Below are 22,112 nucleotides of genomic sequence, written 5' to 3'. Positions count from 1 at the left end.
TTTTTCTTTTTTTTTTTTAATGTTTCTAATTAAGCACGAATTTACTGCAGCTACCAGAATAGCCAAGATTAATAGCCAGTAGTAAAAAGCTGCTACACCGAATCCTCGGGACTATGAATGGAACGGGGGCGGGGGGAAAGCGTCGGAAACAAACCCACCCCCGCGGCTCCCAAGGCGAGCAGGGTCCCCCCGGGGGCTGCCGGGCAGCGGGGCCGGAGGAGGAGGAGAGCTCGGTCCTTACCTGGTAAGCAGCGGGCGCATCGGAGCCGGCGTCAGCCCCCAGGGCAGAGAGCTTCTCCTTCAGGCGGTGGTGGGCGCGGTGGCGGAGGCAGTAGGCGACCCCCGACGCCGCCAGGACCCCGGCGATGCAGGCGAGGGAGAGGAGGGTGAGGAGGAGGAATTTCGCGGACTCTGCCTCTTCCCCGCGCTGTGCGAGCGGCGGGACGTTGCTTTTCTGCAGGGGAGGAGAGAGAGGCAGCGCCTGAGTTGCGCGGTCACGGAGCAGCGCGGAGGGGGGATCCCGTCGGGGGGAACACCCGGCAGCCCTAACTTTCGGCCGGGGAGGGAGGCGAGCCGAGGGGCACGGACGGGACCGCCGCCTCCCCTCCCCTCCGCGGCTCGCCCGTAACCACCGAGAGGCGGAGGCGCTGGAGGCGCGCAGGCACCGCGGAGCGCCCCGCACCCCCCGCGCACCGCTGCGAGGGAAAATCCGCTATGGTTTTTTTTCTTAGTGAAAAATAAAACACAGGAGAAAAAAAAAGAGAAAAAAAAAGTAGGTGGCGATCCTTCCTTTTGTCTGTTGTAGAGGGAAGCGGCTTAAAAAAAAAAACCCCGATAGTTCCAAACTCCTTCAGATTACTATTATTTTTGTAGCAATAGGAGAGAATCCTTCTAGTGCATTTCACTCGTCTCCATGAGCTAAAAAGTTGTACAATAATTTCCCATCATTAGCTTCATTATAAGCTATATTAGCAACAATTAAAAACGCAACATGAAAATGAAAAGACCAGGCGCGCAAATTGCAGCAAGACTCATTTGGCCTGCATTCCCCCTTTCACAATTACCAGGGAAATGAATTGAAAAGCACGCCCCTGCCTCAGTCCTGGTTGCTACAAGACGAGAACAATTAGCAAACTCCTTTCCACCACCTAATTTCGCGTGGTAACAAAATGGATTTTTCCCCATGAATGCCTAGCCGGCCTATTCATTATCTCTCCTCTATTAGTAATTTTCTGCTCCGTATTCAGCTAGCCAGCTCTTAATTTCCTCCTGTCTTGCAGTGTACACAGTGGCTCTTATGTCAGGCCCGGTCCATTTTTATCTTGTAATCATAAAGGCCACCAAAGCAATTATCGCTGGTCTTGACTGTAAAAGCTTGTCATTAATTAGCCTCCTTGCCTTCAGTGCTGAGGATTAGCCGGGGCTGAGGCTGAGTTAATGGAAATGCAGGTTCAGTCAAACTCCCGGATTTTCTTGCCTGGATGCGCCGTGCGGAGGAGGCTCAGCCGGTCCGTGCGCCCGGCGGGGGCGGGCACGGGGCTCGCCGCGGCCACCGGCCATGTGCCGCCCGCGCCCGCGCAGCCACCGCCGCGCCCGCCGCCTCCCCTCCCCTGCACGCCAGCCGGCCCCTCCTCCAAATCCCAACAGCCACCAGGAGGAGGGGGCTGCACCCCCACCCCACCCCGCCCCGGCCGCGGGGGGCTCCGGGGCCGCCTACTCGCCCCCGCCCCCGCGGCCCCAGCCGGGCACCTGCCCCGGGGGCAGCGCGCCCTCGGCCCGCAGCGGCCGGGGGACACCGGGAGGGGCAGCACCGACGGCAGCCGCCGCGGCCCCGGGGGGGGTAAAGGGCTGCTGCGCTCTGCCATTAGCATCTCCCTGAAAGGCCCCGTCCCCCCCGGGGCCAAGGGTCGCAATCTGCATCTCAATAGGCGGCTCCCGCCCAAGTGCCGGCGCCCCCTCCCCGAGCGCTGCGCCCCGGGACCTTAATCCTCCTCGCCGCGGTGTTTGTCCCCGCATCAGCCAGGCAGGGACGAGCCCCCTCCCCCAGAGTCCCCCGCGGGCCGGCCCCGCTCGTCGGGCGGCTCGGGCCGGCCCGGCCCCGGCTGGGCTCAGGGGCAGCGACGGGAAGAAGGAGGCTGGCGGGCAGTTTCGGACACTGCTCCTGAGCCTTTCTTCTCTGCTATCTCTACCACGGTTTTAAACGATTTTCTTTCTGCGGATGCCGTGTGACAGAGCCGCACCGAGCACACGGGGAAAGGGCTATGCGAGAGAAACGATGACAATGATAAGAGCAAAGTGCTGTCAAAAGCTCCGAGTAAACACGCAGAAGAGAAAAGGCGGCAGGCTCTTTCTCCCACTGGAGTTAGAGCGATTTCTGATGTTGCTTCCAAGTTGGCCAGGCAGTTTTCCTCGCAAAGCCGGGGCTGCCGTCCCCGGAGCTGGGTGCCCTCGACAAAAGAATTGTTCGAAGAGCCCCCGCTACGCATTCTCAGCGTACAGCCGCGCTCGGGAGCCTGAAACACGGGGCAGGGTTAGAAACCTTCCGTGGGGCGCTCGGCATTGCTTACACCTCGGCAAGCGTCTGCCCTGGGGGAGTCAGCGGAGCCTTGTGGCAGGCTTCGGGCAGGCCAGGGCTTGCAAAGCCCCTGCACGTCCAGGGGGAGCGGTGCCCACGCCTGGCCCGGCCCCCGTGGCCCGGGAGGAGATGGAGGCCCCGCGGCCGGAGGGCAGGGCCGGGGGCACGGCCGCTCCTCGCTGCCCGCCGGCGCCTGCCGCGTCCGAGCAGCCGAAGGGGAAGGGAGAGGAGCTCTCCGCCGGCCCTCGTCCCACTCCTTTCCTCCCTCCCGCCCCACGGGGAGCAGCTCCAGAGTCGCGGCCGTCGGAAGACTCCGCTCTCCCCTCCCTGCCTGCGGGGGGCTGGTGCTTCGGACCACCTCGGCCAGCCCCCACGCCGGCCCGGGAAACACCGCGGGACGAGCCGCTGATGCTCCTTGTGCCGTCCCGCAGGAGCCGCCGGGTGCGGCCGACGGCAAAGTCCCATCGCCCGGCTCCGGCTCCAGCTCCAGCTCCGCATCAGCGGCATCCCCGGGCCCCGGGCCGGGAACAGCCGCAACCGCAAAGGGCAGCCCGGCCCGGTCCCCCCGGTACTTCCCATCGGGACAGAGCCCCCACTGTACCCGCGGAGGTTGGAGGAACCCGCTGCCCTTTCATCCTGCTCGATGCCTGACCAAACATCGCATTATGAAACGGGTAAAAATTAATCCGACGTGTTAGTTACCAGCTCCCTCCCCCCGCCCACCTCTCTCCCCCAGCCGCCCCCGCTGCCTCCAGCCAGGAGCACAGATTTCCCCACCTCGCCTAACCCCCTGATTCTTCCCTGCAATAAGGCCCCAGCCTGAAACGGAGCCCAGGGTTAATTAGAGGCGTCCTGTCAGCCTTGACTTGAAATTGAAAGAAAAGTGTTTAAATATTTATGAATTTGACATTTACAGTCGGATGTCTTTTAAAGCAGAACACCTCTCCCTGTGCTGGTTGGGGCTGCCATGGTGCATGTGCCATGGTGCGTGTGCCTGGGGTGGAAGGGGAACAATAGCTGTTGCATAACAAGAAAAACAAATTACCTCCCCACCCAAGGCTTAACAAATAAATAGACCACATAAATTACACGCAATTAAATATTAAACTCAGCTCCATGTAACTATGCATTTTTTAAACTTCACGTAACAGAATATATTGACATTCCTCTGAATGATTTTCTCCTTTGAAAAGTGGGGAATATCAATTAAGTCCCAATGAAGGAAAAACAACTAATTCCTAAATGAATGGCTTAGAAAGTGAATCTGAATGAAGAGGCTTTGGAGGTGTTCATCCAGTCTTGCTTTGAAACAGTCTGACCTAGCTTAAATGCTAGAAGGCAAAGAACAACAGTACACCTAACACACACAGTGTTTACTTGAAGTACACTCTTTCTGTGAGAGTCTGTGGGTTTTTTAAGAAAGAAAATGCTTAGGGTCTGATCTCATGTAGGCTTTCCTGGTCCCTCGACAGAACACATTTTATATACACCCAAAAGTGAGTCATTAACTCGAGCAGCCATAACACTGGAGTCACAAATCACTGTTCTAATCAAAGAGCAGCATCCCGTTCCGCGGTGTCATCCCATGATGCAGCAGAACAGTCGACATTTCAAACGAATTCCAGGCAAATGTCAGTAAATATTTAATGTACGCTTTCATGTAAATAAGTTCTCACACCTATGCTGGAAGTGTGGGAGAAAGTCTTTGTAAGAGCAGAGGAGCTCCCCATGCAGTGATGTAGAAGCTCACCATCCAGATGCCTCAGCAGAATTACACTTCATTATTTACTTTAGGACACAGGGCATGATTCTGGTCCTTGCAAAACTCTAACTGAAGTTGAGGTTTTGTTTTGCTTCATAAATTTAAAAAGATTTAAACCCCAATTTGCCGGTTACTGCACCTGACCACTCTTACAGTTAGCAATGGAAAAATCACTACAATTAATTTTTAAACAACTCAACATTTTAATTTTTTCAATTTTTGCATGCTTCAATTTTTACATTTATATTACACAGTTCTGTTTCTGAACAATAATAAAAAATTAAGATTTCTTAGTAAATATGGGCAAAAAGAGGAACTTCAGAGTATGATTTGTTTCAAAATATTAGAACGTTAAGAAACTCAAGAGGTGCTATTTTTAATTTAGAATTCACTATAGAATCTAATAAATGAGAGAAGTGAGGCGGAAATAATCATGTATTAATTCTGTGCATTACAAAATCTTTTCAGAAGCTATTATCAGAGCAAGAGGCATTGTGGTTTGGATTCAGGGTGGGAGAAATCCTTTGTGCAACTGAAAGCTATTGTTCCTCAGTGCAGATGAAATTGTACTTGCAAATATGCCATTCAAGGAGGGAAAAAAGTACCTAGGCAGAAAAAAAGAATTCTACAAGAAAATCATTAGTCTTAAAAATAAAGTTCACTAAAATAAGTTTTGGTTCATTGTTTGTTTGTTTTCTAAGGAATATCCTGTGTTAAGAGTTGCAGCCACTGACATTACAAGAAAATATATGTGTATTATTTCCTTATATAGAAAGCATGAAGAAAGGGATGTGTGTGGGTGTGTATATATATAATATGTGTGTGTGTGTTCATATATATATATATATATATATATACATATACATATACACACATCCGTGATTGTCTGCTCATTTATATAAATCTAAACTTAAATTCACTTCTAGTAATTTTCCTCTCCCAGAGGTTATCTGAGACATAGGTTGATACACTCTGCTGTTTAAGTTTTGATAGGTTACTAGAAAACCAGAGAAACACTTTACGTCAGGAGGAGCCTGGCTACCATAAGCTGTCCCCAGGAAAGCTACAGAGAAGATTTTTTAACTTTTCATAAAGTAAGAAAACAAAACAGAAGGGAAAGCAGCATCTCCCTCAGTTTTGGTTGATGTGTCTCCTCCCATGCTGTGCTCCCAGTCAGGGTAGGCTAGGGCAGCAGGGCCTGGGGATGTTCACCTTTTGTGCATGTAACACTCCTTGTGTTCAGCACTGCACTCCCAAGCTGTTTGGTCCAGGCTACTTGTCGGTGTTTTAAGGTACTATCTTTAGATTTACTGAGAGATTTCTGGGGCCTCTACCTTCTGCCTCCCTGTTCACACCCCCTCCTTCTCTCCCCGGAAAGCTCACCTGATGCCAGGATCACTTTCAGCAAATGTCAGTCCATCACCTGAAAAGAGGTCAATTTAATGCTTTTACTCGGGAGGATGAAATCGGATGGGAAGGTACTTTTTGCTTCTTTAAGGGGTCGGAAAGATTAGACAAATCGACAAACACAAAAGGCAGATGGATTTCTGGGAACTGCAGCTTATTCAAATCACTGAGAAAGGTCACTGCAAAAGCCACAGATCTATTCATCTGTGGGGGTACAATGATCTTTCCACAACCTTCAACACCACAAAGCACTCTGGAGCATCTCTATACCTTTTAGTAGGATTAATACCATGAACAATGACTGAATACAATCAAGAATTCACTGAGTTCAAAGATCCCTTGATCAATGGTAGATATTTTCTTCTGGCATCCTAAAGGCAAACAGAAGTGAAGTTTCTGGTTAGAGTTACAAGAAATTAGAGCTATTAATCTGAATCCCACTACAAGGTGATGCTGAAATGCCAGAATGGCCAAGCAATCCCGAAGAAGTTTGTGGCATGGAAGTAATAAGGTTGTGAAAGAGGGAATTCAATGAGCCTCAAGATTTTCATGAGGATCTGGGCATGTTTTTAAGTCAGCAGTTAGATAAAGAGTAAGGCACAAAAGCCTACAGCATCGCTGAGACAGTATAGGGATGACACACAACTCAGGAAACCGGACAGCCACATCCATGCCTGTGGAAGAGGGAGGTGAGTTGGAGATGGAGGAGCGTGGCCCATCCTGTCCGAAGCCGCACAGTGCACCTCTGAGGTGGCAGCAACAAGAGGAGGGCGCGGAGACGGTGAAGAAACCACGGTGAAGAAACTTCGATCCCCGTCTCTAAGGGCTCGGGGGCAGTTAGGGCAAAGCATCGGAGTGGGTGCACCAGGAAGCAGCCCAGGCTTTGTTAGTCAGAGTAAAACCGTGAAAGAGAGGGACTCGGCAGGTCTAAGTCAAAGTGTCAGAGCCCGAGCCAAGCGGACGGTCAGCGATAGCCTAGCTTAATCAAGTATCTTCAGCTAGCAAGAGAAACACGAGCCGCAACGCCAGCGCTGATCTAATGCTGATGCTGAAGGCACATAATTCAGGGATTAGATAAGGCGCCCTTACAGCCGAGTGCCAGCAAGCGAGCCGGCTCTCGGTAACGCTGGCAAACGCCGGCGGATCCGTCTCACAGGGAGCCGGGCCGGGCCCCGCGGCCGTCCCCGCCCGGGGCCGGGGCTCGGCGGCCGCACGCCCGCACCCACCGCGGGCTCCCGTCCCCGGGCCCCGCACCGGGAACACGTCCTCGCCCCGCCGGGCCCGCTGCCCGCTCCGCCCCGCGCCTGTTGGACGGCTCCGCGCCGGGGCATCCCCGGGGCTGCCCGCGGCCGGGGGCGCGCAGGCGAAGCGACCCCTCCGTCCGCCCGCGCTGCTCCGCGGAGACCCGGCCCGGCCCCGAGCGGCGACAGCGGCTGCCCCATGCCCCATGCCGGCCGCCCCCGCACCCCACGCCGCGCACAAGGCTCTCCCGAGTCCCGGCCGGGCCGCCTCGAGAGACGCGGGCGCTCCCCCCACCCCGTCCTCCGCCGCATGTACCTGCTGCCGGCGTGCCGGGACGGGCCCCTCTCTGCGAGGGCTCGGCGCACCTCGGCGGGCTCCAGCAATCTTCCTCCGATGCCAAAACTTCCCCCACTCCCCCCTCCCGCCCCTCCTCAGCGCAGACAAAGGCGGCGGCCAGCACAGTCGCCCCTCGCAGCCCGCAGCCGCCTCCCGGCGCGGTGCGGCGGGGGCAGGCGGCGGCCCCGGCGGCCCGGTGGTCCCCGCGGGGCGCGGGCGGAGGATGCCGGCGCGCCCCGGCGCTGCCCTCCTTATATCGGGTTGCTCGCAGCCCCTGCCGGCTGCCGCACATGGCCCATCCACCGGTTGCTATAGCGATGCCTCCCCTCCACATGTTGCTGGCAGCAATTGGCTAAGGAGGTCTGGGCTGTGCAGAAACCCTTCGCCGGAGTGCGGCGATGAATGGACACGGGCTGTGTCACTCATTTGGAGAAGCTGTTTGGGGTTTCTGTTGTGGATGTGTGCATTTTTTTTTTTGTTTTTTTTTTTTGTTGTTGTTTGTTTGTTTGTTTTTCTTTTGGTTGATTTTTTACGCGCACCCTCCCCCGTTTTTTTTTTTCTTTTTCTTTTTCTTTTTCTTTTTCTTTTCCTTTTTTTTTTCCTTGGTCTCTCTTGCAAGATGGAAGTGGAGGGTAGAACAATGAGAGAAAGCCAAAAATACAATCAAACAAGGATATCAAGGAAAAGCTACAAGTCATTTGCATTCACAACATGGCAAAGGAGCCCACAACGCTTCCTCCTAAAAGACTTTCCTCCTTAAAAAAAAATATCCACACATTGCTAAGCAAAGGAGATCCAAACTTTCTCCTCTCTCGTCCTCGTTGTCCAAATGACACACGAAATTAGGAATGAGAAGTGTGCTCCGATCAGCCCCGGGACAGTAACGGAGTCCGGTTCCATAAATCGCGGCGGGCGCTGCTCAGGGCCGTGCCCGGCGCTCCCGGTCAAAGCCACGCTCCCGCGGAGGTGCCCGGGCACCACCGACCCTTCCAACGAAACCGACCCCGCAGTCTTCCCCATCTCCCTCAAATTCCCGCCTGCCGCCGACACACACGCTGGGCCCCCCTCCCCATCCCCCCCAGCACCGACCCACGAAGTGCCCCGGCTGCGGGAGCGGGACAGGAGCGGGCGGGGAGCGGCAGCGGGGGCCGGTCCCCTCGGTCTCCCTTCCCCCGCCGATGAACAGCCCTCCCGCTTCCCTGTCCCCATTGTTTCCCGCTGTCACCGCGTCTGGGGATGGCAGGCAGGGCAGAGCCGGCTCTCCGCTGTCCGTGGAGGCGGGCAGTCCTTTCCCTTTCCCTTTCCCTTTCCCTTTCCCTTTCCCTTTCCCTTTCCCTTTCCCTTTCCCTTTCCCTTTCCCTTTCCCTTTCCCTTTCCCTTTCCCTTTCCCTTTCCCTTTCCCTTTCCCTTTCCCTTTCCCTTTCCCTTTCCCTTCCCCTTCCCCTTTCCCCTTTCCCCTTTCCCCTTCCCCTTCTCCTCCCCAGCCGTCCCGCCCCCACGCCGCCGCGGCCGCTGTGCCCCGGCCTGCCCCGGCCCGAGCGGCGGCGGCTGCTCCCGGGCAGAGCTGTCCTGAGCCGGGCAGGGCTGTCCTGAGCCGGGCAGAGCTGTCCTGAGCCGGGCAGGGCTGTCCTGAGCCGGGCAGAGCTGTCCTGAGCCGGGCAGAGCTGTCCTGAGCCGGGCAGAGCTGTCCTGAGCCGGGCAGAGCTGTCCTGAGCCGGGCAGAGCTGTCCTGAGCTGCCCCAGCTGCCCTCGGCAGGGACCCCCGGCCCCGGAGGGAACGGCGCTGGGACGGTGCGGAGGCGGGACGGGACGGGACGGATGGGATGGACAGGCCAGAACAGGCCAGGCCGCCCTTTCCCCACACTCCTGCTGTCCCCCAGCCGTCTGGGGCTCGGCCACTGCCGCCTGCCGAGCCCCGACGGGCTTTGCCTTCCCGGCTGGAGCGGCCCTGGCTCCCCGCGGCTGTCCCGGGGACGCCGCAGCAGCGCCGTGTAGCAATTCCCTTTCCTCCTTTTCCCTTTCCTCCTTTTCCCTCTCCTCCTTTTCCTCTCGACGGTATTCGTCCTTCCAGAGCCCCTCGGCAGCCGGCACCTGGGTAAGGGACATGCACCTGTGCGGGGAGCCGAGGGAGGCCTGAATTCCCAGAGCATCCCCGCTCCGCCCCCGGGTGACACTTCACTTAAACTCGCAGGACAACACCGAAATGTCATCACCATCCCCTGTACAGTGTTGTTCTGCCGTGCCCAGAAAGTGCAGAGTGATTTTGCCATGGGCTCACCCCCGCTAACATCACACCCACACTCAGACTTCCCATTCCAGGGCGAGGAAGATGCTCTTTACATCACCACGGTTTCTGAAAAGAAGGTTTGCAGACAGGAGAGGTGCCCCTCACCTGGCTTCTGCTCATGCCAAATCCTTCACGTTCCCACAATGTAACACAAATTTGGCTTCTCCAAACATTTCCTCAGCCACGTTTGTAGTGCTTGGTCTGAAAGCATTGCTTTGTCAGTCTGTCAGCCTGAGAGGACCCTCTCCACCTGATATTCTCCTGCCCACGGAAGAGCCAGAGCATACATAATTTGCTCACTAACCTGCATTGCTTAAGTTGAAAGATAAATGAACCCGCCAAGTGATTTCATTAAAAGTACACGTGTGTTTGCATATTGATCCTTCTAATGAACTGTCTGAAACTAATAAATACTTCCATGAGATTTGTAGTTTGTATTTAGTATTTAAAAATATATTCATTAACATTTCCTGGGAAAATATTGTATCTTTTCAGAACTCTCAGGTGCTGAATGGGTTGAACATGAATTTGACTGGCCAAGTGTCAAGAGAGAGCAAAATATTAGTTAAAGCACTTTTTTTTTTTAACAGTGAGATTTTGAGAAATTTGTGGTGAAATATTTTAAAAAAACTTTTCATGTTTATATGATTTTCATTACTTTTACCCCATTCTAAATATGACTTTTTGAAGCAATGACAGATACTTGTGAAGGTTATGTCACAGAGAGAAATTATTTAAACATAGATTGTTTAACATGTTATTCATTAAAAATGTAGAAGGTGTTGAGAGAAGAAATAATTTTCAATTTTCACTAATTTTAAATTTAAAATCTGTTTTTAAGTATCTATAGAACTGTTCTCATATCTGTGAATTGACTTACTGATAAATTTTCTCATATGATTTAATTCATTAAAATGGGAAAACAAACCCTGTCATCAGCAGCATTTCATTATAAAATTGCTAGAAAGTTTCATGTCTTTTTCTCAGGAAAAAAAGTTGACATTGAAAGTATAAATGACTTTGAGACAGTTTCTTTGAGTTTAGCGCATCTAAAAATACCGGTATTTTGAAGATTCACATTAACATTCATCCAAATTCAAGAGCTGTATTTGAACTATGCTTAAACTTAAAATATTCTAAATCTTGCAATTTCAGTGAGAATGATGCTGAAATGTATTTCCATTTTGCACAGAACAAAACTCTTGTCTGAGAACCACCAATGTTTGTCAAGACTCCCTAAAAATCTGTTCTTCACAATTGGGCACTGAAAGCCACACTGACCATTTTGCCTTGATTTCTGACTACAGATCTGTCTGCACTTCTAAGTTTAGCCACTTCTTTCTGCAAATGCATGCACAATGTACAGCATGAAATAGATTTTCATTCTTTTAAACCATGCATGATAAAGCTAAAACACCATTTAATCTCATTTGTTGTTTTAAGTTATCCTTTGGAGCCTTGTTCATTAAATACGGAGCCAAATATGTTGTAAAGGATTTTCCATAGATTTTCTGTTCATGTGGATCTTGAAATCAAAGTTGAATTTTCTTTACTCTGATGAACAAAACATCTTTTCCAAATATTAACTTCCTATACCACATGCATTTAAAGCACTTTTTATTAAGAAAGAGGAAGAACTCCCATGTCTTGAAAACATCACAACTTTCTTATAGATAAAACCAACACCTAGGACCATAATTTAAAAGTAGAGTTAACAGAATTTTAATGACTAGACTCAATTGCATTTTATGTCTTATCTTCTCATGCTCATCTGTGCAGATCAACAACAGACACATTCTACTTCCAAATAAATTCTAGAGCTCTTAGCTTTATTAAGAAAATTATTTCATTCTGGCTAAGATTTGAATCTAATTAATCTGTCTTGCAATTTAAAAATGATAACTAAATTCAAGCTGCATACTATTCTTCAGAGACAGCTTAAAATATTAATTAAGTAAAGAGTGCATTTTCCATTTATTTTAATTACATTAATACAGTTTCAATAAATAAAATAGTTCTATGCTTCATCAAAACAAACTTGGATGCAAATTTTCCTATTGATTAGTTCTCTGTTCACATTGGCCCTCTTGAATGTTTATTTTTAAATAGGAAAGAGATGCAGAAATGTTTGGGGGTTTCCATTAGCGAAGTGAGGCCCAACAGTCTGAAAAAGTGAGTTCAGTCTTCCAGGAGGCTGATGTAGCCCTGTAAAAGTGGCATTTTGATAATGTATTGCTTATAAAGGTAATCAGTGAGATAAAACTGGATGCATTTATAGACATTTTTAAACAAATGAAGATTTTACTTTATTACATTTTCCCAGGTAACTTAAAAAACCCCAAAGCTGTTAGATCTCTCTGATCTACTTGCCTGTGATGCTTACTGATCCACAGACAAAATATTGTAAGACCAGTGGATAAATTGCATTTTTAATATTCAGTTTAATTAAAGCTGACGTGTTTTAGATTTGCAGATGCACCTCTTTCTTGAGATAAAGCACAGGACGAGGCAGAAGAGTCTTGTTAGTAGCTATGTCAAAAATTAAAAAGTGTCATTCTACCTAGTTCAGTAATAATTCCAGCCTTCAAATACTTGAGCAGCAGCATCAGCTAAAGGAAAAACTAAATATTGAAGATGAAGTTTCAAAATACCTTAGCAGTTACATCAGGTGTTTTGAAACTTGTCCTTTATACAGAACATTTCGAGTGTCTTTGTAGGGCCCAATCCTGCCCCCTTCATTCTAAGAAATCAAGTATAAATCAACAGAACCAATCAGAATAGCACCTGGAACACAGTAGTGAATGTTTTCAGAGTGAGGCTTTATGTAAATCAGTATTTCACCAAAAAAAAAAAAATAAAAAAAAAATTGCACTACTGCAGCCTTAATTCATTGTGATTAGATTGATATTCACAGAATATATATAAAAATATTAATCTAAGTTTTAACATGAGACTAAATACTATTATTATGATAGCCTGGTTAAGAAGCTTTTATAAAAATGCCAACTTAAAACATGTTTAATGGCAAAACATGATAAGAAATGCATGATTTTACACTGTGATCTTGTTATAACAAAATGTGGCTATCATTGAAATGCTGGAGTCCTTTTATGCATCAGTACTCTATGTGCCCAGAAATCAGAGAACTGTGAGGTATCTGTTTTCTCTACTGTAACATCAGCAGATTAGTTTGTTAAAGTGCTATTTTAATATCATAATGGAAAGGCTATTTGTTTCTTCTTCCCTGAGATGAAAACAAACTAGTACAGTTTAACTATGAAAAAGTATCTTCAGAATAGTAGCTAGTTCTGCAAATCTGAAGGAGATCTGAAATCAAGATGTGTTTTTTCCTGCCTTTGACACAGATATTGCTCTTTCTATCTTATCTCCTAATGCTGGTAGCCTCAGGACAAGCATAGATTACGTTAGAAAATTGTCCTTCATTATATTGATTGAAATTCGCTTCCAACCTACCTCCATCTGATGTTAGAACATTTTTATTAGCTTTAAATTGTTTGCATTATAAATTTGAATTAATAGAATGCTTTTATAAATATTTTGAAGTTCTGAAGCAGACGGTTTACAAAGTTTTTATGTGCTTCATACAGACCCACTGAGTTTCTTTTGGCCCCAACCTTCCATTTCTGACTGCAGAGAGCAACCATCTCCGTGGAATATTCAGCAATGCCTTCCATGAAAATGGATGGAGACACCATTTAAACTGGTATACAAAGTTTTGAGAAAAGTCAGAATTGCAAAGCACTGTCTGGCCAGCTGAAGTTCATGTACTGGTAGAACTCCATTTTAGATTTCTAGCTGCTGCTACCATTGGTTTAGGGTCCCTGACAAAAGCTTTGATTTTATGTTGTAACACGCAGAAATGGTGGAACTCTGAGCAGCATTGGAAATATCACCAGAATACTGCTCCTGGAGCTGGGCTTCAACGGGTAGTTTGGCAAAGATGGCAGACACCCAGTAAAATCCTAAATGTACTTTCACTGTATCTAATAAAGACACCACCTCCACTCACACCCCACTTCTCTATTTTAGAAAGCAATTTACCAGGGTTTTCCTCTTTTTCTCCTCCCACTGAAGAAATGACAAAATGTCCCTTCTTCGTTGGAAGCAGGCCCTTAGCCAATAAAGCAAGTGGGCACTATGTCTGTGGCATTTGTAATATAACGAGAATCCTGAAAATATTAACACTTACCAAAAAGAGAAGGAAGATCCTGACACTTATAGGAAGAAGGATGGAGACTGCATAACTTTCAGAAAGTCCCTTTCTTTTCTGAGTCATACAAGCATTTGAGAACATTGAAAAATTTCACCTTTTCTGGCTACAGAGAAAAGGAAGGTGACTGCATCAGTTTATGCAGCCCCAAGCTATGAAACCTAGATAAGAAATCATGTGTGATAGCATGAATGTGTCACATAGTCATTTTAAAAATACGTGCTTTAAATATGTAGCTTCAGATTACATGTGAAATCAGAAGGGTTGTTGAAAAAGCACCTATCCTATGTTTTCCGCTTAATGAGGCACACACACACTCCCAGCAGAGTTTTTCAATTGATTTCAAAACTGAGTTCAAATTCAAAATTCCAGTTAAACCAGTAAGACTTTAGGGCCACTGCTTTACTGACACAGGTATGTCAATCCCCAGTAGATGTAGGTATGGTCCCTGAGCTTTTACCTGGACTCAGACACTTGGTGCTTGAAGTGATTATCATGAAGTCTCCTTTGTTTTAAGTGGAGGAAGAAGAACAATGGTGTGATTTATATGAACAGAAGCTTTCATCCTCAGCTGTGATCTTACAAGTGACACCAAGAGCTACATCACTGTATTCCCATAACTTTGTCAGTTTCTGAAGGGCAAAGAGTGGACGGGTCATGTCAAAGCTTGAGAAGACGTGCACTGACAGGCCTCTCATGAAAAGCTAATTGCAGAGTAAAAGCCAGAGTTTCTGACAAGATATTCTGTTTATCACTTTATTTTTGTGATTTGCTCAGCCCTTTGAAAGAAAGACCTTCTTACCTCGTCTGTCTTTTAATCACTCTGTGTATGATAACTTTGTACAAAAAGTTTTTCAATAAATCTTAAAGATTTCTGTTAATTCAATAACAAAGTCTAAATTGTCAGTAATACTTATGATGCAGCCCTTTCAGACATGGAGCTCAGGAAAATTTAGGAGTTTACCATTCAAAACTATGTATAGAATTTAGTTTTCCACAGTGAATTAGACAGTCTCCAATACAGCTGCTCCTAAGCTTTATGTATTACATTTCCTTGTAAAATCAAGGAAATTAATGGGGAATAGTTCTTATGGAAAATTTTCATCTGGAAGTCCTTCCAGCCTCCCTCTGGTCCTGTCCTCAGAGCTCCCAAAGGCACTATGGAGATCTCAGGATAGATTTTAAATATACCCTGGGAAGAGCCACAGGCTTGGTGCCTGGATCAGTTGTTTGGTGCATGGAAGTGTAACTCTCCCAGAGGCACCTCAGAGGCCAGGAAATACTGCCAAGATCAAAGCTTGCACCTTTTCCTTCCACCTAGCCCTGCTTGTAGGAAAAAAACCCCACTAGGGTCTGACTTCCCAGGTAAAAGGAAACTGTGCAATACTGAAAGTATTGCACTCTTTTAAAATATACATGTACAGGAAGTTTTAAGAGTTGTAGCTTAATTATTAATTAATAAAGTTAATAAAAAAAATTCTGCTGTTCAGCTCTTCAAGGAAATTGAGAAGGTGCTTTTGAGGAAAGAATGTGTGAAGATACCCTGTAAGGCCTTCATGTTCCTATGTCATTATCTCTAATTCACTTAAATAGTTTAAATAGTTTTGTTTCTCTAGTTTGTAAAGCTTTGGGACTGATTCACTAAGCTTCACTGGCACTAATGGGGATTTGTTTGCTGTAACCCCACTATCTATGTTCCCCAAAACATGCTTGTGTCTTTCAACGTGACCTCTTGCCTCCAAAGCCCCAAGTTAAGCCCATGAACCACAGAAAGTTCTTTAGGCCCCCAGCTGAGGGTTTAAGTGAGGTGCAACCACAACCTTGGTCTCTTGCTGGTCTGAAAGGGCTTGTAAGAAATACAATTTCTTTTCTTTTATGTTCAATATTTTAGTTACTCTACTGTTGATCACAATTAAAAATCAAATGAAAAAATATCATCCCCTTAGAAAAGTTACCATAGAAACAACACCAGAGAATTCCCTTTAAAAATGTCAAGATTTCCCTCACATTTAAATACAGACTCCCAGGCATTACTCATGCCCCATTAAAAATTGCAACACATCCAATGAGTCATTAGTTTAAAAATACATCTACAAACATACACTCTTTTAGGATAGAGATGTTTTTGTCTCAATAAATGTATATCATGACATGACCCAACTTTTGATTTAACTTCTTCTACCTTACATCCCCAGAGAAAACTTGAACACTGTCGTCTCTTGTTCAAACACCTCATTGAGGAAGGAAAGAACAAAAATGAAGAGTGACAAAACACACAGAATGTAAGCAATACCAGCAAAAGCTACTTGGAAAGGAAGAATAACTTTGAAAACATATTTACATGGTAGTAGACAAGATGAATGGAAAGAAAATTGTCTGAAATGAGACAGAGTGCAGACATTCTCAACACACAGAGAGAATTTTAATGTTGTATCTTAAAGTAAGAAAATTTTAAATTGAAAAATGTCCTAATTTAATGTAATCCAGGACATAGTATTGGGCTTTATAACTTAGTTTTCATTTCTTTGTAGCAATCTGTAGCATAACATTAACCTCATGTATGATACTGCTCCATCCTCCTTCCATGGCACAGCTGGCAAACTCTGACATATTCTGGGAGAGCAGAAGAAGGTCCTTCTGCATTAGACACTTTGATCATATGGAAGGAGAAGAAAATAAGCTGTAGTCAAAGTGGAAGGTGCTTCACAAGTAATAATAATGTAAATCTAAAGAAAATTCAGAGCTGGTCACAAAGAAAGCTGATAAATAGTTTATTCATAAACTCTTGCATATTTAGAGGAGATAATAATATAAAGGCATTGTGCCTTCCCTTTGCATTACTGGGTCTGCTGTAGATAAACAGCATGGCTGAATGGAACCAGATTAATGATAATAATGACAGTTTTCTCATTTTCTTTGTAGTAGAGCCAACCTGAAAATGAGGAAAAACAACAAAATTGAACTATTTTTTTTGTTCTTCAGGCTCTTAGAAAAATGTTTAGTTTCTTTCATTTTCTTAATGCAAGGAATCTTAGGAATTTACTTCTGAATTTTTAGTGGTAAAAGTGCTCTTATTTTTGCTTAGCCTTATTTCCCCTTTTTTTTTTTTTTTCCCTCTGTTTTTTTCTCCCTTACTAAAAGAGAGAGAAAAAAAATTAGAGGACAGATGTAAGGAAAACAAACCAAGTTAAAAAAAGCACCAAAATTTTTATTTTTCTTTCTTTCAGTATTTAGTTTCCACTGAGCACTTAGATTTGCTAAAAATGATGCAAACATTTTCCATATTAAAGAGAATTTTCAAATACATTATTTTATTGGTGTTTTTGGTTGTATTTTTTTTTTACACAGAAGCACAACATGGGGAGGGTTGGAAGGGACCAATAGAGGTCATTTAGTCCAAACTCCTGCTCAGGCAGGTTGTGCTAGAGTATATTACTTAGGATTATGTTCAGACAGCTTTTAAATATCTCTGCAGAAGGAGAATCTACAATCTCTCTGGGCAACCTCTTTCAGTGCTCAATCACCCTCACAGTAAAGTTCTTCCTCACATTCAGGGGGAACTTGCCACTACCCATTTGTTAATTTATATAGTCATCATACTCTGATTGTTAAAATACAGTTTTAGCTTTTCTGCTGTCAGAACTTGGTTTCGTGTTCCCGCTTCAACTGTATGACATGGAAACAGAGAATGAATCCAAGGAATTAACTGAGATGATGTGAAGGTGAGGAGCAATATTTTATCAGGACAATGTATGTAGAAGACACCATCAGAGGAACATATTCTGGAAGTGACCCCACTTTTGAAATTAACTTAAAGACTTTAATTATAAATTTCCTGCCATTCAAATAGATAAATGTAGTATTTTCATCCTACAACCAGGAAGAGCAGTGCATAGTACAGCTGTAACTGAGGTATCGTTGATTTAATTTATTACTATTTCTAGAATGAAAGGTTTGAAAATATTTAGATATCATTGGTTTGCTTGGATATAATTTTTCACCAGCACCAGTCTCATGAAGGGTTATATTCTGAGTTTTACCCCAAATTATAGCCCAGCCACGCTGATAACAGGCTTTGCTCATTAGGCATTAGCAAGAAGAAGAAATTTGCCACTGCCAGCATGGACTGAAGGGAAAGGTTTAGTTATGAAACACAAGCATATTGTGGCAAGTTTTCAGCTGGGAGCTGATTTCAAATCTTGGTAATTATGCTTCTATTCAGTGCCACAGAAGGAGTTTCACATAGCAATAGATCTGTTTGTTTCAAAACACAGCTCAACATTGTCTGGATCAGCAAAACACATTTTTTGGTTTATAGACTCAGTGCCATAACATTGTGGGGTGCCTATGAGAGCTGGACTTCGTGTCTGGATATCAAAGGTAGGTGATTAGCGTGTTGAAGCTGCCCTGGCAGAGAGCTCCCCACTGACCACACACCTGAGCATAGGCTATTTTTACATGAAGTGTGAAATTTGCTAAAGGGAGGTGCTAGTTTCTTCAGTAGCCCTCCTCACCTTGTTTCTTCAGCAGGATGTATTTAATTTCTCCATTGTGAGAATTTCTCTGTGTTTACCTCATCATTCAACTGCCTTTAGATAGGAACAAATATGAAACGGGACTAACTCAAAGCTTCAGCCCTGAAGCCCCTTTTGCACGGTCCTGTACCTCTGCCATGTATGAGTAACAAACCTTGCCCTAAAACCATGACAAAAATCTCTATGCCACTTCTGTCTCCTCTCTGAGAGACAAATCTCTGGAGCTGTAACAGTTTACACTGGGGAAGGTCTGTCCTCATCTATTTTTATTCACACGTATGAATCACACTTCCATGCACCACAGCTAGAAATAAAACCATAGTCCACCTCAAAGCTTTAAATTACTTAGGGCTTAATTAAGAGGATGATTGAACAGATATGAAATTTAAGATGCAGTCAAGTGGGCAAATTAATGTAGACACAAGCTCATGTGTCTGCTGTATACCTCAATCCGGTAGTTTCACACAGAACAAATTTCCTACCCTTTTTTCCCCCTAGACATAACACAGTGTAACAACCATGATTACCATTATATGACAATTACACAATTTTGAAATTGCAGGGTTTGGAAACATGACTATCATATGTATGACAAAGAAAAATTATATCTTTCTGCATCAGTTTATTTCATCCATGAATGAGTGTTGGATCTTGGCCCACTCCAGTTGTTTTGTGACACTGCAATTTTCAACCAACTGCAGGTAAGCAGGTCCTTGAGGATTCTCTTGCATCAGAGGCAGAAGAGTGGCTGTGTATTGATTCCTCCCAGCCTTTATAGAAAAGCCATTCCTTCAAGATAGGAATATGACATGAATGCATTAAAACAAGAACATCAGGCTTCTTTGTAGAGATCCCCCTTTCCACTTTGTCCCTCAAAATGGGAAATGTCTCAGGAAGAAGACCAAAACTCTGAGGCTTCTGAGGCTTCTGAGTAACAGCTTTGGCAGAACCAAAGTCCTACCAAGGAAACTGGTTAATATGCTGAATTTTAGCCCAGCTCTGCATTTATTGCAAGTAACCAATTGTGGTTACTAAGTGCAGTGGGGAAATTTCTTGTTAAAGACCCCAATTGTAACAGAGTCCTATTGAAAGAAGTGCCAGATGAAATGGTTGAGATGAGAAGTCATTCTCAAGCTCATAGGATTCATGGATAAGACAGGAGTCTTATCCATGAATCCTATGAATCCTGCGTACTCTTCAGGAGTTTGAGCATTCATCCACATGGAAACAAGAGGTAGAATTAGCTTTGCAAATGATTTCTTATCCCAACCATTTCATCTGGCACTTCTTTCAATAGGACTCCTTGTTACAATTGGGTTCCTTAACAAGAAATTTCCCCACTGCACTTAGTAACCACAATTGGTTACTTGCAATAAATACAGAGCTGGGCTAAAATTCAGCATATTAACCAGTTTCCTTGGTAGGACTTTGGTTCTGCCAAAGCTTTTACTCAGAATCCCAGGTTAGTTCAGCTGATGGAGCAGTAGAGGGGAGATGTTTCGAAACAATCTTTGACTCTTTGCCCTATCAGACAAGTTCTAATAGAATATCAGACCAGTTTCTAATTTCTCTTGGCAGTTCCCATTCTGTCTCACCACTTAACATCTTTGAAACAACCTCTCCATACCACTTTAGATTTTAAAAGGCAATTAATCTGCCTGAAGGAAAATGAGCAGAAAACCTAACAAACAGATCATCAAGGTCATTATTTATTTTTAAGCTGCTATCTTTCTGTGAGTTTCCTACAGAGCCCTTTTGCTTTCTGTTGTGAGAACAGAATTTAAGGAGAAGCCTATGGATCCAAGACCATGAAGGCTTTTTTGCCTTATACCCTATTACAGCATCGAATTAAGAGATCCAAAAGTTAGGCTTTAGTCCTGGTTTTGTGTCTAACTAATGATGTGCTAAGGAGGAGAAGAGAATTTCTGAAGAGTATATTAGCAAAATACAGTTTTATTACAATTTGTTAACACATTTATCAAAATGGATGTTAAACAAAATAAACACTAGGTTTGGCCAGAGAGCTGGATCTCATTGTAACCAAGAGCTATAAAACAAGAATGTTATAAATTGCTTCCCAGTAGCTGAGAAGAGGAATAAATCCAAAGGGCTTTTTAAAGGAGATGAAGTCAGACAACTGTACTATCTCACAGTTACAGTGTATGGTTTAGAGCTACAATTACAAATAATAATTTTCAAGGGTGTACTCCCTGAAGGGTGAATACAGGCTGAGCTACTGCATCTCAGGTTCATGCTGAGGACACCTGGACTGCCAGTGTTGGTCCATCAGCTCTGTGGCTGCATCAGCAGGTCACTGCTAGTTGCAGGGCTGCAGAGCGATGCTGCATTCCTTCCTTCCCACTCCCTGATGGAGTTTCCTTGTGGGAGGGCTCCTTGGGCACTGGAGCTGTGCCCTTTCTCAGGAGAGAGAGAAGGTTGCTGGGAGCAGATGTGATGCTGCTCAGAGGGAAGGGAGTCATGACTTCCAGGAACTCGCACGCCCGAGATCGACACAGTGCTGAGCAGAGTCTACAGCTCCATCCCCATCCTGCTCCCAGCACATCAAGGCATTTAGAGCAGAGAAGCAAAGGATCACCTCAGAACCATCCTCTGTGCCTCCAAAAGCTGCTCTCAGCCCATGCTCAGACCCAGCAGTGATTTTTGTCACATGCTGAGACTCATGCATGGGAAAACTGTGTAAGGGTGGGGTGGGGAGAACTCGTGCCTTAAGCCTTAAGCACATCTTAGATCCCACACTCAGAGATGAGTGCTGGAGCCCATCACCAGCTCTGAGCAGAAACACTGCCTGGCCATCACGGGGCAAACTGGCCAGCCAGGCTCACTTGCAGAGACCTGATGTGGATAACACAAATAATTGCAGATGCAGTTTAAAAAGTTGATATTGTCTTATAAATGCACAGATTCTGACTGGATGCTGTGCTCTGGACTGCTGCAGACAAGCTTTCCCAAAGGCACTGGGCTGCCCTCACCAGGCACTGACTGCATGTGACCGCTGAAGAAATCAAACACAAATGCTGCAAGATCTTTATGATCACACAGAGGTGTGTATAACTGAAGGAGAGACAAGTGAGGGCAGCTGGACTAGTTTTGGATGTAGGCTCCTAAATCCTGCACTGAATTCAGCTCCAGATTTCAGGGGCAGCAGCTGCATTATGCATTTTCCTCAGAGTGTCAGCTCTCAAGCTTCTCAGAGTAGGGACATTCATCACCTACTGTACTACTGGATTATTTATCATTGAGAAAAATCAAGGACTTTTAGTTATACATTAATTTAAAATATTAATATCAATCTATTTGTCACTATAACTTTCTAAATAGTTATGAAATATGTGTAGTGCAACAGATTTTACTTAGAGGAACACCAAGCCATTCCTTAATATCTCTTCTGCTGGAATTCAGCTTTAAACCCTGTGACTAAGATGTGCTATGTTTTTAACACCTCTCCAGCGGCTTGCTGCTTCACTTTATTAAAAAGGATCCCAGCAGAGAATTTTTTCTTGCTGTAGATCACTTTTGCCCCTTGCAGTAGAAAATGTGTGCTCACACTAATTTCTGTATAACAGATTATTATTATTTTATTGTGATGATCAGACCTGAACAACTTGTCCTGGCAGAATGATTTATGTGCCTCATTTCAGTAAGAATAGGCTTCCATTTGATTTTAAGGAAAATACAGGTTTCTGGTTTTTTTAACAACTGAAATTAAAGAAGAGTAC

General features: G+C 45.4%; 1 protein-coding gene across 2 annotated transcripts in view; it reads right to left on the bottom strand.

Moving 5' to 3' along the window:
* The window catches only part of PTPRN2 (protein tyrosine phosphatase receptor type N2), a 635,529-nt gene that overhangs the window by 105,653 nt on the left and 507,764 nt on the right, over nucleotides 1-22,112 (bottom strand). For both annotated transcript variants that reach the window (XM_086865041.1, XM_086865050.1), the window contains one exon: nucleotides 242-454. In XM_086865041.1, coding sequence (XP_086721167.1) covers nucleotides 242-454 — 213 coding nt within the window. The remainder of the gene's footprint in view (nucleotides 1-241; nucleotides 455-22,112) is intronic.

Source organism: Cyanistes caeruleus, chromosome 1, assembly GCF_971803275.1.
Source record: "Cyanistes caeruleus chromosome 1, bCyaCae1.hap1.1, whole genome shotgun sequence".
NCBI classification, from domain to species: domain Eukaryota; kingdom Metazoa; phylum Chordata; class Aves; order Passeriformes; family Paridae; genus Cyanistes; species Cyanistes caeruleus.
This window is presented reverse-complemented; position numbering and strand designations above follow the sequence as displayed.